This window comes from Barbus barbus, assembly GCF_936440315.1.
Source record: "Barbus barbus genome assembly, chromosome: 7".
NCBI lineage: Eukaryota > Metazoa > Chordata > Actinopteri > Cypriniformes > Cyprinidae > Barbus > Barbus barbus.
The window spans coordinates 1,672,087-1,691,225 of NC_136735.1; the positions used below are offsets into that span (position 1 = coordinate 1,672,087).

Genomic DNA, 19,139 nt, shown 5'->3' on the forward strand with positions numbered 1-19,139 from the left:
ACTCTTAAATATGTTAACACTCTTAAATATCTTAAATATGGTACAGAACCTACATTTACACAGTCCTGGTGTGATCCTAAGAATGTCTCCATGGTCCAAACTAGATAGTAACACACAAATATATGATTACTTTTGTGAATGCATCCCACCACTGTTTCTAACATCTGTTAATTTTTTTACCCTACTCAGATTCACAGTTTTAACTTCTTCAGCAAATATAGAATTTTTTTTGACATTAACAATGTTAATATTTTCAGTGGACAATGGTTGATTTTCAGAAGGTGAACATATATTAAACATATCATAAAGATATAGTTGTCAACATACTTGAGTATCTGCAGTTTATAGTTTGGATCCTCCAGTTTTTGTTTGAGCAGCTGGACTCCTGGTGGTCCTGGGTGATTGTAGCTCAGATCCAGCTCTCTCAGGTGTGAGGGGTTCGAACTCAGAGCTGAAGACAAATATCCACAGCCTTCCTCTGTCACCATACAGCCTGACAACCTACAGACACACAGTTAGATCAACTACAGGCACACATAAACAGACAACCTACAGACACACAGTTAGATCAACTACAGACACACATAAACAGACAACCTACAGACACACATAAACAGACAACCTACAGACACACAGTTAGATCAACTACAGACACACATAAACAGACAACCTACAGGCACACAGTCAGATCACACACAGACACCCATCAACATTATGACCAGATGAATGTAAGTTTTCTTTTATATTCTTATACACCTCAGTATCTCCAGCTGACAGTTTGGACTCTTCAGTCCATCAGAGAGCAGCTTCACTCCTGAATCCTGCAGGTCATTGTTACTCAGATCCAGCTCTCTCAGGACAGAGTTTGAGGATTGTAGAGTGGATGCCACAATATTACAGGACTGACCAGAGAGATTACATCCAGCAAGACTGAAAAATAGTAAAACAATTTCTTAATATATTTATAAAATGCAAATTTTAAAATAAATTTAATTCTAGCAAATTATAATTCCTTGCAGATATTACCATTATTGTGACTCCTCAGATATATATTTCTGAAATTAAAAAAATTAAAAATAAACACTCACAGAGCTTTTCTGCAGTTGATCACAGCTGGTATCAGTCTTCTTCTTCCCTCATCTGATGTGTTGTATTTCCCGAGGTCCAGCTCATCCAGCGGCTCCTCTGACATCTGAAGCATGTAGGCGATTGATGAGCAGTGAGCAGGAGAGAGTTTCTTCTCTGAGTGTTTGTCTGATTTCACAAACTCCTGAATCTCTCTGGACAGAGTCTGATCTTTCACTTCCAGCAGACAGAGGAACAGATTGATGGATCTTTCAGTGGAGAGTTCTTGTCCATCTCTGATCTTCTCTTTAATGTACTGTGTGGTTCTCCTGATGCTCTCTGAGCTGTTCTCTGTGTGTGTCAGTAGATCCTGTAAGAGTCTCTGATTAGACTCCAGTGAGATGCCGAGCAGGAACCGCAGGAACAGATCCAGACGTCCATTTCCATACTCAAGGGCTTTATCAATTACTCTTTTATGCAGATTATGCACTGAATCAAACACCTTAAGAGTCTTCATGGTGCTGTTTAAATAGCAGTAAAACACATGGAAAGCGGCGAGAAACTCCAGAACGCTCAGATGAATGAAGCTGTAGACTTTCTTCTGATGAATCACAGATTCCTCCTTGAAGATCTCAGTGCAAATCCCAAAATACACTGAGGCATCAGTGATGTCTATGCTGCTCTCAATCAGGTCCTCCTCATAGAACATCACATTGCCCTTCATCAGCTGTTTGAAAGCCACTTCAGCAAGCTTCACAATCACGTCTCTGTTGGACTGCAGGAGTTTCTCTGGACCTCTCTCTTCATACTTCTGGTTCCTCATGTTGATCTGAATCAGCAGGAAGTGGATGTACATTTCAGTCAGAGTTTGAGGGATTTCTGCACTCAGATCTTCTTCCAGGAGCTTCTGAAGCACAGTGGATGAGATCCAGCAGAAGACGGGGATGTGGCACATGATGTGGAGGCTTCTTGCTCTTCTGATGTGTGAGATGATTCTGCTGGCTTGATGCTGGTCACTGATTCTCTTCCTGAAATATTCCTCCTTCTGAGACTCATTGAATCCCTGAATTTCTGTCAGACGGTTGATGTATTTGGAGGGGATCTGATTGGCTGCTGCTGGTCTGGAGGTGATCCAGATGAGAGCAGAGGGAAGCAGCTCTCCTTTCATGAGGTTTGTCATCAACACACCCACTGATGAAGTCTCAGTCATATCACAAACTTTCTGATCCTCTGAAAACATCAGTGTGATTCTGCTTTCATCCAGACCATCAAAGATGAACACAACTTTACACTCCTCATAAATCTTTGAGTCCAGATCTTGAAGTTCAGGATGAAAGTCCAGCAGAAGTCTGTGAAGACTGTACTGATGATCTCGGATCAAGTTCAGCTCTCGAAATGGAAGCACAAACATGAAATCTACATCCTGATTGGCTTTTCCCTCGGCCCAGTCCAGAATGAACTTCTGCACAGAGACGGTTTTTCCGATTCCAGCGATGCCTTTAGTAAGAACAGTCTTGATCTGGTCTTTCTCCTCACATCCTTGTTCAGGTGAGGCTTTAAAGATGTCATTGCTGTAGATTGGAGTGTCTTGTGAGTGTTTTGTTCTGGCTGTTTTCTCCATCTGTAAAACCTCATGTTCTTCATTCACTCCTTCACTCTCTCCCTCTATGATGTAGAGCTGTGTGTAGATCCTGTTCAGGAGGGTTTCATTCTCTTTGAGTTTGCTACCCTCAAATAATCTCTCATACTTGTTCTTCATGCTGGTTTTGTGCTGGTCTTTGACTTTCTGCAGCTCTCCACTCTCCACTATGTGTGTCTGCATGGTGGCTTCAGTTCTTCTTTGTGTGATGTGGGTCGGATAGTGTGTTGCAGAGTATGATATTTCCCTCCTGCTGAAAAAAAATTTAAATAAATAAAGTGAAGAAAAAAATACTATTTTTTTTCTCGATTATTATGATGACGTTAAATGAACCAGAAATACCGTACTGACCCGAATATAAGACGACCCTGATTATAAGACGAGCCCTCCTTTTTCCAGATGTACATTTTGGAAAAAGGCTTTTTGAAAACCAAATCTTGGTTTATTTTTTTTCTCTCTATCTGTAAAACACATTTTTTCTTAAATTATTTTCATACTGCATATTTTTCTTATTTTATTTTTTGTTTTGAAAGTGTAGCAGAGGCCAGCGGTTAAGCGCTGTGCAGGTTAAACCTCACTCCCTGATATCAAATCGCACTCTAGTGACTGACGCTAGAGACCGTGGCTCTTAGCCTTCTTGTTAGAGCACCCACGCCAAGGTTTGAATCTCGCTCAGAGCGGGGCGAGTAGGACCGCAACATAAGCACGGTAAATTCTGGTAAAATGTAGCAACAATGACGTTTAAAAATATACACTTTTTGATATACCATAAAAATAACAGGTAGCCCATCTGAATTATATAACATTTAGGCTATCCATCTCTTAGTAGCCTGCCAAAACTTTATTAGCAGTAGAAGTGAAATCTTATTGTAGTCTTCAAATCTGGGTACTGTCTTATGTTTTAAAATCACTTACAGAGGAAGTTTGGTCCATCAGGCTAACTGACAGTCACGACTCAAGCTGCTGTAAACTTTTCTTTTTCTTTTGTTTTCACTCGCTATCTTTACAAAACACATTACAATACTTATTTCATGACACACTCGTTTTATGTGTATATGGCGCCACCTATTGTTGTGGGTGTATTATTGACATATCAAAGTCTAGAGCCTGAATATAAGACAACCACGTTTTTTCAGATGTATTTCCAAGAAAAAAACATTGTCTTATATTCGGATCAATACCGTGTATTGGTTACTGTATATGATCTTCATTTTCCATCTCAGTTGCTGCATATTTTGGAGAGATTTTTTTTTTCATTGAGTTTTTAAAATAGTATTCATCTGAGATGTACTATAGTACATTAAGTAAATGTTTATACTGACGGAGGATCAGAGGTCACTGGCCCATCACTGAATGAAGTGGAATTCATCATGGATTGGTTACTCTTAATAGACACATTGCTGGGTTCTGATGATTCTGATTTCTGTCTGTTTCTTCTGGTGATACTGTCAAAAAAGAAAATCACAGTGGCATTAGAGCACTAGCTATACGGAATTCACCTTAGATTTATATTCATCAATTTACCAAGAGCTTTTATTCAAAGGCACCTTCAAAGAAAGAATACAAGAAAGCAGTTCATGGAGGCAGTGACATGAAAAGTTCAAAAATTGTTTAGAGGAATACAGGCAAGAACAACAGGACTAAGAAATAGGGAAAAGTCTAGGGAAGAAGAACTAGACTGGTCTGCAGAAAGCCAAGTCCTGATCCCAGCTGAACACCTCTGGTGTGACTTTATATGCAGACCTTGAGCCAAAAACTCATCACCAAACACCAATGACTTGTACATAAGGGTACTTTCATTTTAGACACGTCCAAAACTATTGCAACAGAGATGGAAATACAATTTATAAATACATGAATTATGTTTCCATCTTTGTTGCCACAGTTTTGTTAGTGCCTTTTTCTGTTCTAAAGAAGGAGGTGTCCCAACACTTTGTCCTTATAGTGTCTATACATATACTATATATATAAGTCATTGGTGTTTGGTGATGAGTTTTTGGACAAGAAAACGCTGACAGGAACCACTATAGGATATTGACGTCAGCAGTAGTGATAATTAACTTAGCACTCGTGATGGTTCGGAGAGGGGGAAGAGTTTAGATTCTCCTTAGAGTGAGTTGTTTGATATCTCTGCATATGAAATCTCTACATCACTATCTCAACAAATTAGAATACTTCATAAGACCAAAAAAAAAAAAAAACAATTTGTTAATTTTTGGCCTTCTGAAAAGTATGTTCATTTACTGTATATGTACTCAATACTTGGTAGGGGCTCCTTTTGCTTTAATTACTGCCTCAATTCGACATGGCATGGAGTTGATCAGTCTGTGGCACTGCTCAGGTGGTATGGAAGCCCAGGTTGCTTTGATAGCGGCCTTCAGGTCATCTGCATTGTTGGGTCTGCATAGATTCTCTATGGGGTTCAGGTCAGGCGAGTTTGCTGGCCAATCAAGCACAGTAACATCATGGTCATTGAACCAGCTTTTGGTAGCTTTGGCAGTGTGGGCAGGTGCCAAGTCCTGCTAGAAAATGAAATCAGCATCTCCATAAAGCTTGTCAGCAGAAGGAAGCATGAAGTGCTCTAAAATCTCCTGGTAGATGGCTACATTGACTGTGGACTTCAGAAAACACAGTGGACCAACACCAGCAGATGACATGGCAGCCCAAATCATCACTGACTGTGGAAACTTCACACTGGACTTCAAGCAACATGGATTCTGTGCCTCTCCACTCTTCCTCCAGACTCTGGGACATTGATTTCCAAATGAAATGTCTCTGGTTCAGAAGTGGCTTGGTAGCTCTTTTCCTGAAGACGTCTGAGCGTGGAGACTCTTGATGCACTGACTCCAGCTTCAGTCCACTCCTTCTGAAGCTCTCCCAAGTGTTTGAATCAGCTTTGCTTGACAGTATTCTCAAGCTTGCGGTCATCCCTGTTGCTTGTGCACCTTTTCCTACCCAAATTCTTCCTTCCAGTCAACTTTGCATTTAATATGCTTTGATACAGCACTCTGTAAACAGCCACACTTTTCAGTAATGACCCTCTGTGACTTACACTCTTTGTGGAGTGTAAGTGGATGTTCACATTATTAATGTTCATCTTCTGGATCATTGCCAAGTCAGCAGTCTTCTCCATTATTGTGGTTTCAAAGAACAAGAGATACCCTGAATTTATACTGTAGAGATGATCATTTAATGAAACTCAAAAATTTAAATTTGGTCAATTCTAACCTGACAAATTCACATGACAAAAAGATGTGTGACCAAAAGAAAATAAACATGTCACAGGGAGACCCCTTGGCTAGATTCGAAGAACAAACTTCAAGTTGCAGTTTGCTATATTTGCTCATTTTTATTAAGCAATTGGGCATTACATTTTTTTCTGTTCGTATAGGTTTCTTGAAAAGTGCCATGGCCACAGCTATTTGGTTAAGTTAAGATGGTCCCATTAATGAGGATCAGTGATAACAAAGGCATTCACTTACAGAGTGGATAAAAGCATCCACCAAATGCTAAATTGGCTAGTGTCATACCTGGAGTCCGTGGAAACTGGTCTATCACTGAATTCGGTGGGTTGCTCCATGGATGTGTTTCTCTTCACAGACATAATGTTGGGTTCTGCAGATTCTGGTCTCTCTCTTCTGGTAATGCTGACAAATGGTTGTCAATCTCTTGACTACAGGACTGGCTCCTTTTTTTTACTGTGCAGCCTGAACTGTAGATTTACAGTTGAGATTACTTTTTAATTTAGCAGACACTTCTTTTCAAATCCACACATAAGGAATACAGCAATGTAATTTACACAGTAACATGTGAAGTGCTGAAAAAAAAAAAAAAAAAAAAAAAAAGCCATTTGTGTGTGTGTGTGTGTGTGTGTGTGCGTGCATGTTTATGTGGTTTATGAGGACACAAATTTGTATAATGACATGGGCATAACATTACAACGTGAAGGTGATTTATGAGGACGATTTTGGTGACCCTGTAATTCAAAAGCTTATAAATTATTCAGAATGAGTTTTTGTTTGTTTGTTTTTTTGAAAATATAAAAATGCACAAAGTGTCCTGTGAGGGGTAGGTTCAGGTGTAGGGTTGCTGTAGGGTGATAAAAAAAAAATACCCTTTTGTATGGTATAAAAGCCTTTACACCTATGGAGAGTCCCCGTAAATCATAAAAAAAAAGAATGTGTGTGTGTGGCACGTCATGACAAGCCTGTTTTTTTTTGTGTGTTTTTTTTTTTTAAATCAACACTTTCATCAATAATTTTGATTCAAACTGGACTACCAGTACACTACTGCACAAATACAACAATCTTTTTGCCAGCACTGGATACCATCCAATGCACATCCATGACATTTGCACATCCGGTTTATATATAATCTGCTGCATCTTCGCATATTACTGTGTGTATATAACGTAGAATGTGTACTACATACTGTGTATAATGTGTATCGGTAACTGTATGTCTGTCTAACAGTACACTGTGTGTACTGAGTATATGTATGTGTATATTACACATTGTCATCTGTATAAGTCTGTACGTATGTATGGTAATGTCTATATGTAAATTGTTTCTGCACTGTCTGGAGCACGCTCTCAAGAATTTCACTCACGAAGGCACATGTGCTGTGGTGATGTGACAATAAAAGTCATTTGATTTGATTTGATTTGATTTGATTCATTAATGATGTTTTTAATTTGATTATTCTATATAAAATAGCTCTGCATTGTCCTGTTAATGAAACAGCATCAAACAATTTTCAAAATGAATTAATGTCAAATGTTCCTCATTTAGGTGATGTAACATTAGCCATGATATTATACATAACAAACATGAGTATATCTAAAGTAAATATCAATGTTAAGTAACAACTTTAATCCACCAAAGTTTCCACTAGTTTGGTTAGCTAGCTTGATCAAACTTCTGAAATATGATTCAGTTTAGAAATCCCATGTAAAATACAGAACAAAACTGAAATAGCAGCTTTTTCATTTGAAAACATAGTTATAAGAATAAGTTCTGAACTCACCAAAAGGATGTGACTGCTTAAATACCAAAAGTTAGCAATTTTAAAGCTTCAGAATGATGTCTCTGATTTTATTATACTTTCATTTCTACCTGGTTTAAGGTGTGTCTTGTCTTCCTTTCACTTCACCCATGTGAAAAACAAACTAGTGGCACACAATATAATCACAGGTGTGTACCTTGCAGCCAAGCAGCATGTCCTTCATGTGTGTCAGTCATCTCTCTCTCACGGCACACAGCGGTCAGATGATCCAGACAGAACAACAAAAGATTTAGCGACAGACTCCAGCCATGTCCCACATACAGATGACTGTCCTGGACACACAAACTCACTGTTACATGTTCACTGTGTATTTGCACTTTCTGTCTGGAGTCATTTGCCATAGTTGTAGTTTTGTTGTTTTTCACATTTATTTGCTCCTTGATTGTTTCTACAGGTGTTTCACTCTTATTATTTATTTTCTTCTATATTCTTGTACTATATTAATACTGTAATGTTTCAGTCTTAACAGTGTCTTTCTCAATGGTTACACTCAATTGTTAAAATGAGTTTGCATTGTATATGCTGGTGAGAGGAATGTCTTTATGGAATGCCCTGGCGAGAGAGAGATATGAACTTTATTCATGTTAATCCACAGACGGAGTGAAGTTAATGCTGGGCGTGGCTGTCAATAAATCCTCTTTTGAAGAACACAAGTGAAAGTGCCCTGAGCCTTCTTACACACAATGCAGATGATCGTAGCAGCGGTCGGCAAAGGACCGGTTACATAAGGCTGTGGCTGCAGTCAGTTGTTGTTCTTGAGTTTCTATTCGTCTCTTTTTTCTGTTCTCTTCTTTCCTTCAGTCATTTTGCTTGTTAACAATCTTAGACAAGCTGACAGGACTCTATAAATAATATATGAAGATTTTGTGGCTCAGATAATGTCCAGTGTGGTTTATTTCTTTGCTCTTGGCTGACATGTGGCATTGCTATTGTAGGGAGTGAAATCATTTCCTTGATTAAATTAACCAGTCACTCAGGAACTCTTACAATGCAAATGTCATGCCACAAAACAATAAACTCTCTAATCAGACAAGAAGATTCCCTGTGATTCTGTAGCCAGAACAGCCCGTAGTGTGGAGTGCATTTAATATGCTCATGTTATGTCTCTTCCTGAAGTCAGGTATACTTTTTACTCTTAGATTCATCTTTGAACAACTGATGTTATGTGTTTCCTTATTTTTGAATTGGCTTCTTATTGTTTAATTATGTAATTGGCATGACACGTTTTTACCTGGCTAATAATAAATTGTTATATTTGATTTATTCTGATCTCTTCTGAAATTTTTTTTTGATTAATGTGTAGTGGTATTTCCGCAAATCTGCATTCAGGACAGACCATACCAAGCACCGATGGATGAACCATGTGGGAGACTTTGGATTTCTGACTGTCACTGGCTTAACACGGCGTAGCTCTCGTGGTTATACGAAAAAATACACTTTTTGTTACGAGTATGCAGGCGCAGCTCACTTAAAGGTATTATAACCACTTTGCATCCTCTGAGTAAGTTCAGAACTGACGAAATTCCTACGTGATACCTGGTTCCTAATGAACGAAGTATGGGATTACTTTCCAGAATAGTCAAATATCTAAATTAATGTACAATTGATATCTGTGATCAGTTTTTAATTAAGAATATTACCTAAATTTAACGATCACTTGAAATTTGAGTCAGATTAAGCACAGAGCTAGACTAAAATTAAAACTAAATTCAGAGGCGCAAGTAAAAGACCGAACATGCATTAAACCTTCGACCAGGCTGCCGGATTACGCTGTTTGGACAAGCGGGTGGATCCTTATACTATGGCCTGCTTTTGGCCCAGATCTGGCAAACAACAGCGGTTCGCCCATTCCACGCTACATGTGGCCAGATCATCATTCCACATGTGCCCAGATGTGGGCCGAATCTTGGCCGACAATATGCTGCTATCTGGGTTTGGTGTCAGCCTGCACTGTGTGGACAGATATGGGACACACTTGTTGCTTATTAAAAGACATACAGTAAACACTGCCGATTTACAGTGAACAGATTGCTGGACTGGTATGTCTGGAGGAACCGGTTCATTTGTTTTTGTCTCAGGACAAAAGAAGTATCTGAGTGACCCTTCATTCCATCGAAGATCCACCGCCCTCATGTAATGCTTTTAATACAAGACATCTGAAGCATGGAAAGAAATACCATGAAGAGAGGAGAAAAACATTACAAACTGCAGGCTGCGTCCTTCACAAAGCGTGCACACCATAGACTGTAAAAAAAGATGGACGACGCGTCTCCGCTTCCTTCCATTATAGAAAAGTGAAGCGAAAACATTTCAGTATGGCCGCTGCCATTGTGAGTAAATGACGTCATTTGGAGCCGAGTCTGCGCAGTAGAGATTCGTTTGGAGCCAGTGTCTGCGCAGTAGAGTCGTGAGGGGGAGCCGTGGAACCAAACTCCCGCCCAAACAATCAACCATAACGACACGCCCCGTTATTATAGCATCAAATTACTAGTTAAAATCAAACTTATCACCAAAACGAACAATTGAACATATATCAGCGTGATGACAACTACCTTAAATGACCAAAATCATATTTTGGAAAATTGTATTGGAAGTGTAATTCATTTTTTTGTTATGACTCAAGTCCCATTCGTTTACATGGAGAGGGCGGGGTTTATGACCTGTAGTGCAGCCAGCCACCAGGGGGCGATCAAAGAGCCCGCAGCTTCACTTTTCACGGCATGTGAGACACACTTGGTGCACACTAGGGGTGTGCCCGAAGCCGAATACCTTATTCGGAAAGGCACGGATAATGGCTTCAAAACGAATAATGAATTTATCCAAATAACAGAAAAACATATTCGGCAGACATAATCACATGTTTTCCGGAACAGCACTATATTAGTGAGGTCTGCGATTGTTAAGATTTGTGCAATAATAATGGCTACTGCTTTGATAGAGTTTGACACAGTTTCATACAGATAATATCATGAAGATCATTGCGTTTGTCTAACGAATGTGGTCTCCTCAGCAGGGGCGCCGTAAGGGGGGGAAAAGTTAGGACGATTCTAAGGGCTTCGGCCAATTTTCCCATCATAGTTCAGACGCGGGCCGGGCCTCGGGCCTGTTTTAGGCTTCTCCTTATTTTTATATTTTAGACATCCATCATTTAGTGATGAAAAAATTGCCACGCTGGAAACAACAGGAGACCGTGCCGCGACTGAGAGGGGCTCGACATGTTTAGAGTCCCGCAGCAGCAGAGAGCCGTCAGCAGATGAAGAGTACTGCTTCAAATACACGCAATAAAGCTTTCCGTAAAGCCCCAGCAAAAGCAATTACCATGAATGTGTCCGGGCGGAAAAGTAAGAAGATATTTGAATCTACTAATAAACAAGTGTTTTCTGTGTCAGTGTCACAAAGATGAAGATGATGATCCTGACTCGTCATCTCCTCATTAGATGTGCCTTTAGAGAGAAATGCATCTTAACGGATTATAATGAAAGAGTTTTTCTTTTTGTTTTCGATTTGATTTATTTCGTTAAGAGGTCATTTAAAGCTTTCTATACGCTAGATATATTTATCATGTCTGTGAGGCATGTATTCGCTGACTTTCGATTCATTTTTGTGAAGCGCTCCTGTTCAAGACGAGACGGCAGAAAGCACATCATGGTTTTCTTTATTTTATAAAATTATTTGTTGATATTGTGTGCACACACAAATAAATGTAGACCCTTTACAGTTCCGAATGATGCATTACTCTTTCTTTTATGAGCAAAAATTATAGCGTAATTTGTTTCCATTGAAAAAAACTGCATTTGATTGCGCTGCTGCCTCCATGAACTACTGATGCAGCGCACATTTATCTAGCTTTAACGTTTAAACATTGTTATATGCTTGAACTGTTTTAGTATATTTAGATTTTATTTTAGGCAAGTCCTGATGATTTGAGAAGGCTAAATTGATCAAGCATGGTTATGATCACCCTGCCGGTCTGTCGTTGGCCGCTTGGTCGTTACTTTAAGAAAGAAAAATGACTTATTTAACGAACAAAAAATGCTCCAAACGTTTTTCTAAATTAACTTAATAAAAAAACGAAACTAAATATAAATTCAAATTTTACTTTTGAACATGAAACATTTCCGGAGGTCTGGACCTCAGCTGGCTCTGGGCCTGGATGTGTGAAGTGAATGAGTGTAAAGCCTATATGAATGAAATGAGCGCAAGCCGTGTTGGGGTCTATGCGCGTAGAGCTTTGTCTGGAGTTATATCAACTAACTTGACAAAAATATCCTAAAAACGGTCCTAACATTTAATTATACAAGACGAAGAAAAGCGATGTTTGGTTAAGGCTTTTGGAGGGTCCAAATGATTTGTTGTGCTCTGTTGATAAAATACTCGTAAATTGTAAACAAAGTTTCCCTGGAAAACAAGAAGAATAAAGTTATTGTTCTCTTTTGATCAACATTTTCTGTAGTTTTAAATAGAACATATTTACAAAGTCATAATTATAATAAAAAATAATACTTTCTTTAGTTAGCCTATACAATGCATATTCGTTAAATGAAAACTACGAATCAAACAGATTTGCTTTTAAAATGGTATTTCCATGTAATTTGACGAACTTCCGGTTTAACCCACGCCCACTTCCGGATCCATCCGAATACAGATACAGATACAAATAATTCTGAGATTGTCACAGATACAAATACAGATACAAATAATGGCTCCGCTGCACACCCCTAGTGCACACACATGCACATAGCGGAAATAGGTCACGTTTATGCAGGTCACATTTTGCGCGTTCAGTTCATTTCAAAATAAAAGTCCTTCATAGCTGCTCCGTACAAAAGGGTCAATGCACTGCATATTTCATACATTGTTTAACAAATTGGCAGTCCTTTACAGGGTGGGCAAACTTTTTTACTCGAGGGCCACATCAAGTTTTCCACATTAAGTGAAGGGCCGCATAATGTTTATGACAAATGAAGCGTTGATATCTTTTTTTTTTTTATTCTAAATTGACACTCACTTACTACTGTACTATGTATACTTGTCCATACATGGCAGTTATTTTCTTGTACCATCTCTACCTATTTTTATGAGCACTTTATGACACACAGATAAGTTGCATTGGTGTACAAGTCGATATATAAGACACATTTTATCATTTCATTCAGAAATAATGTAAAATAAATGAAACGTTTACAAACATTAGAAACATGTTTTTACCCCACCCTCCACAGAAAATCCTGTAAATTTTGCACTGAGGTCTTAGCTGTGGCTAGGCAGGCAACAAAAAAAAAGTAAAACTGAAGTCTCTTAAAGGTGATTTAATTTTCTTGTCAAGGCATGCATCTTAAGATATGCATTCAATGTAATAATATTCAACATTCTCAATACTTGAACTCCTCCTCCTTTGGGAAGGTATAAGTCAGGCTTCCTGTTCGCAAGCCCCTCCTATTAGGAAGTTCCAGCTGAAGAAGCTAAGACAAGAGATTCACCATTAACAAACAAATCATTATTAGTATAATTTACATTCACCTTTTCTTATTTACAGGCACAAAAGGCTAAGACCGACAAACATGAGTCGCAATGGAATGTGCACACGTGAGACAAAACAGTGAATAAAATTATCTTGAACACAAAACCCATTGTTTGGTTCTTTGTATTGAAAGTTACATACCTCACTTTATCACACCGTGAATCAGGCAAGTTCATTAAAATTAAATTAAAATCGCCCCCTAGCATCAATGGTTTTTACCTGATCTCGGATCAGTTTCATCAGTTTGAGACATTTTTAACGAGACAATTGTTTAATTAAAAGGATGAGAAGCATGGTCTCTTACTGTCCTCTATATAGAAGCGGTACATAAAACAAACAAAGCAAGCCCTTCAAATTAATATAAAATATTTTAAAAACCACATACAGACACTTCATATTTAACGGTATTTTATAATTTTTTTATTGCATTCAATGTATTATACTTTCAATAAAACATTTGCAATGGGGTTGTAAAAGCTGTTTTTATGCATGTTTTAGCCTGAGATTGTGTTGCATAAACACACTTTTGACCAGCAGGCATCACTACCATGTGGTGTTTCGAGCGCTTCAAATTGTGCGAAGCAATTGGTTCAAAATGTCTAAAAGCATTTATTCATATAATGTATAGTCATCTGCCATTTATAGTATCAGAAGTTAGATTATTTATTTATTTATTTAATATAGGCTATACAAAATGAGAGTTTGGGTTTCTGTGTCTGTAAGTAGATAGCTTATTTTTTCCTGACTGGGGTTTCAGGTTCTAATTCTCTGCAAAGGAAGAATATATTGTGAAAAGAGCTCAATAAATGCATTAAATCCCAGCTATAGTTCATTAATTAATCATCAAACTGACAGTACAAACAGAACTGTTTGTGTCAGACTGCACTGTGTGTATGAAATGGGGCTGGTTTCTCGTTATCAGATTTACAGTAATGCATACATCTGGAGGAACCAGTTCAGTGGCATTTGTTTCACATGTTCAGGTCGGAGAAAACAGGTGGAGCTCAGAGACTTTTCATTACACCAAAATAAAATTCAATAAAAAAATTCATAAAAATAACATATTATGGTTCCACAGCCATCTTGTGATGCTTACAAGACACTTCTAACATCTGAAGCCTGAAGAGAGAGCTTTCTCACAAAGAAACTAGACTCGACACCAGAAAGGTCTGATGAGCTTCATTATTTACAGCTTGACGTAACAGTTCTGCACTAAAATCTGCAATTTCTAGTGTTTATGAGAATCAACAGATGAATTCAGTACTAGAACTGCCATCTATGACTGAAACCCTGATTCAGAGGAGCTTCACAGAGAAGATCCACCGATCAACCCTAAACCTGCTCAATGTGACTTAGACAATAACCTAACTCTCATTTAGCAGTAGTTTAATGACTAATTGGTAACTCGGGTTCAGTATTATCTAAGTCCATAAATAAAGATGACATGTTACAACCCTAATTCCAGAGAAGTTGGGTCATTTTGTAAAATGCGGTAAAATCTAGAATCTGTGATTTGTTCATTCTCTTGAACTTTTATTTAATTGTTTAACACTGTGCCACATCAACCTTCCTTACAATGTTTCATTGTTTGGGAACTGAGGGAACTAATTGTTGAAGTTTTGCAAGAAAATGTTTTGTCCAATCTGGCTTGATACACGACTTCAGAAGCTCAGCAGTCTGTGATTGTCATTGTCTGATTCTCTTTTTCATGACTGGTCATGCTTTTTCGACAGGAGACAGATCTGGAATGCAGGTATTCCGGTCTAACACATTCACTCTGAGTCTACGAAACCACACTGTTGTAGCACATGCAGAATGAGAGCTGGCATTGTCTTGATCTAATAACCATGGACTTCCCATGAAAGACATCATCTTGATGGCAGTCTCTGTACAATCCCAGTATATGCCTCCATGTCAATGGTGCATTCACACATATGTCAGTCACCCATGCTCTTTGTTCTGCTGCACTCCCATACCATGACAGACATTTGCTTTTGCTTCTGCCTCTAATGAAAGTCTGGATGGTCACTTTAGTCTTTGGGACTGAGAACTCAAAATCCATTTTTTTCCGGAAACAAGATGAGCTCTGGCCCAGAGAACCCAGCAGCATCGCTGTATAGAATTGATATATAGCATTTTCCTAGAGTAACAGATATTCAAGTTGCATTTCTTGATGCAGCAGCAGACTGTAAATGACAGTGGTTTTCTGAAGTATTCTTGAGCCCATGTGGCTATATTTAACACCACAGCATGACGGTTTCTTATGTGATGTCATCTGAGGGGTCAAAGGTCAAGCACACGTAACTGAGGTTTCCTCCCTTGCCCTACATGTACTGTGATTTCTCTGGATTCCCTGAATCTTTTCACAATATTATGTATGGTACTTAGTTAAAGCCCTTCTTTGCAATTTTGCATTGCGAAATGTGATTTTTTTATTTGTTTGACACTTCTCTCATAAAATTTTGCACACAGAGCCATGATCCAGCTTTGCTTGCAAAGACTGAGATGTCCTTTTATACCCAAACATGATACCCTGCCCTATTACCAATTCACCTGCTTACTGTGAACTGTTTCAAAACAGTTTAACGTGGATATTCTTTTTGCTTTTATTTTGCCTCAAAAGTCTCAACTTTTTTGGAATGTTGTGCAACCATCAAAAAAAATAAGTTAATATTTACAAAATACATATACGTTGGTCAGTGAAACTTTGGACATCTTTTCTTTGCACTTTTGTCAATTAAATAAAAGTTAAAGAGAATTAACAAATCACAGCTTCTTGATTTTATTGCATTTTACAAAGCGTCCCAGGAATTCTCTGGAATTGGGGTTGTACTTTTTTTTCCTTTTATGATTGACTGTATTTAGTGTTTTAACATATTGATGTTTTACAGCATATTTACATGCATTATATTTTGCATTTACTTATTTTGTTGTTAAAATTATGCATTATATAATCTATATAGTGGTTGTTACAGGGGTCATGGAAATGTATTATATACAGAGATACAGCCAAGATTATGGTGGAGGTAGAAAGCTTTGATTGATGTGTGTGTTTTTGTTATAGAGACATTAAGCCTTTCTCATGAAGCATATTCTGTCAGTTGTTGTTGTTAAATCTGAGACAGAGACAGTTTACAGTCAAAAACCTTAAATCCAGCATAGAGGGGTTCAGTGAATGTGGTGTTGAATGTGTGTAAGTGTGTGAGTGTGTGTGTGTCAGAGACACTGTAGAAGGACAGAGAGCCGGCCGACACATCCACATACACTCCTGCTCTCTTAGATTGTTGTACATTGGTTGATATGTTTTTGCTCTGATTTTTGTGCCAGACAGCAAATCCATTACTATTACAAAAAAGACTCCAGGATTTGTCATTGTATCCAAACTTAGAGACAGTCCCATCTTTCCTGCTGATTCCTTTATAGGCCACTGCTATACGAGCCCAAGAGTCTCGATCATTCTCTCTGGAGCTCCATTCAGCCTCCCAGTAACAGCGTCCACTCAGTCTCTCTCGACACAGAACCTGAGGAATAACAGCAAATCTGTCTGAATGATCAGGATACGGCTGATGATCTTTCACATATTCAATCTTTCTGTTCTCCTCAGACAGGATGAGTTGAGTGTGTGCTGTGTTTGGATCCAGTGTGAGATCACAAGCATCTGAACACAAGAATAAGAATAAAAATAAAAACAGTTTATTAATCTCATTCTCTTCATTAAACATGCATGTCTGTGTCAGAGAAAGAACCTACATTTTTGCAGTCCTGGTTTGATCGTGTAGGGCCCTCCATGATCCAAACTACAAACAAACAACATGGAATATATCACATTCACAACAGTAATATATCAAAGTGAAAGTGACGTGATATACGGCCAAGCATAATGACGCATACTTGGAATTTGTGCTCTGCATTTAACCCATCCAAAGTGCCCACACACAGCAGTGAACATACACACACCTGGACCAGTGGGCAGCCATTTATGCTGCGGTGCCCGGGGAAAACTTGGGGGTTTGGTGTCTTGCTCAAGGGCACCTCAGTCGTGGTATTGAGGGTGGAGAGAGCGCTGGACATTCACTCCCCCCACCTACAATCCCTGCCGGCCCGAGACTCAAACTCGCAACCTTTGGATTGTAAGTCCGACTCTCTACCCATTAGGCCACGACTTCCCCCAATATGTGACCCTGGACCACAATAAATAAATCTTATTGCCATAATGGTGACATCAAACTAAACTATTACTTTCAAACAGACATCAACATCTAAACCTCTGTTAACCTCAATAAAAACTTGTGTAAATGTATGACAGAAATAAAGTCAATCTGGTTTATAATTAGTGAAGCTGGTAATGCTGTTTTTTTTTTTTTTTAGTTATTTAATGACCCTGGAGCTTCACATCAAACAAAGGTTGGGTTTTCACTTTCAACCAAAATTTGACATCTGAGCAATGTAAGTCCACATCTAGTGTGATGAGAAGCTTTATTAGAATGTAAAATGATAATGTTCTAACAATGTTATCAATACACTTTTTAGAATGTTTTTAGAGAATGCTATCCCACCTTTTAGCAGAATATTCTGGGAACTAAAATAAAACTTGCTGCTGAAAACATTCCTAGATCATGAAACATTTCTATCTGGGAGTGTGTACACTATCTTAAAACATTATTTAATATTCAGTTGTAAATTATTTTGCATTCAGTAACTCTGCACGGGTTTCTCTGTCATCTTTACTTTTGTATTAATCCAATTTAGATCTAATGAATGTCCTGATTGCTGTTGGATTTTCTCTCCATTTTAAATTTAGATTGAACAGATCAACCCAACCCATGTTGCATTTTTCAATTGTAAAGTACTAGTCAATTTACAAAACAGTAAAAATGTGATGCAAATACATTTGGTAAGCTAATATAGGGATTTAATCAGTACACGCAGAGAAGTATCAGAAGAAAAAGGATGCAGCTCCCACTGCAAACTTGAACTCCACATACTTGAGTATCTGCAGTTTATAGTTTGGATCCTCCAGTTTGTGTTTGAGCAGCTGGACTCCTGATGGTCCTGGGTGATTGTAGCTCAGATCCAGCTCTCTCAGGTGTGAGGGGTTTGAACTCAGAGCTGAAGACAAATAACCACAGCCTTCCTCTGTCACCATACAGCCTGACAACCTACAGACACACAGCCAGATCACATACAGACACACACAGACATATCATCTACGGATACACAGTCACATCATTTACTATCACACAGCCAGATCACATACAGATACACACAGTCAGATCATCTACAGACACACACAGTCAGGCCATCTGCAGACACACCAGTTCATCGACAGACACACACAGTCAGGTCATCTGCAGACACACCAGTTCATCGACAGACACACATCAACAGTTAAGATAATCTATGAAGCTAGGGGGCGCCTCTACGGTATTTGGGCCCCCTGAACAGCATAGTCAATCGGGCGCCCCTGTGTGAAGCCCTCAACCCTCAAACAGCAGAGGAATCATTGTTGAGCTCACTCATTCAAGCAACTGTACTTTTTAAGCCTGCAGGTATTACAAAAAGAATTTAAAAAAAAAATGTCTTATGAATTGATTGTCAAGGTGCAGGTAATTGATAAATGCAGGTGGATATAAAAATAATGGATATTAAAAACGTTTAAAGTGTTTAAAATGCAACAGCCAAATGTCAATTGAAAGCTACTTTTTTAAGCAGTGGAAGTAACAAATGTGAGATAATATGATGTAGGCTTTATATTCTAAACATGCTAATTGGAATTGGGTAATTCTGTTTATCAAATACATGTACAAATAGCTGGACTGATTTGTCTGAGATAATCACAGACTATTTACT

The 19,139-nt window shown here is 38.4% G+C and overlaps 2 protein-coding genes across 2 annotated transcripts in view; both read right to left on the minus strand.

Annotated features, from left to right (window-relative positions):
* Positions 1-19,139, minus strand: part of LOC306872949 (uncharacterized protein) — an 819,728-nt gene that overhangs the window by 396,762 nt on the left and 403,827 nt on the right. The gene's annotated exons all lie outside the window — the stretch shown is intronic.
* LOC306872257 (uncharacterized protein) overlaps positions 1-19,139 on the minus strand; it is a gene marked incomplete at both ends in the record, with an annotated part of 36,664 nt that overhangs the window by 15,343 nt on the left and 2,182 nt on the right. The window contains 8 exon segments of the mRNA XM_079420754.1: positions 3-100; positions 328-501; positions 757-930; positions 1,089-2,954; positions 13,148-13,230; positions 16,436-16,947; positions 17,040-17,086; positions 18,275-18,448. Of these exon segments, the coding sequence (XP_079276880.1) occupies positions 3-100; positions 328-501; positions 757-930; positions 1,089-2,954; positions 13,148-13,230; positions 16,436-16,947; positions 17,040-17,086; positions 18,275-18,448 (3,128 nt within the window).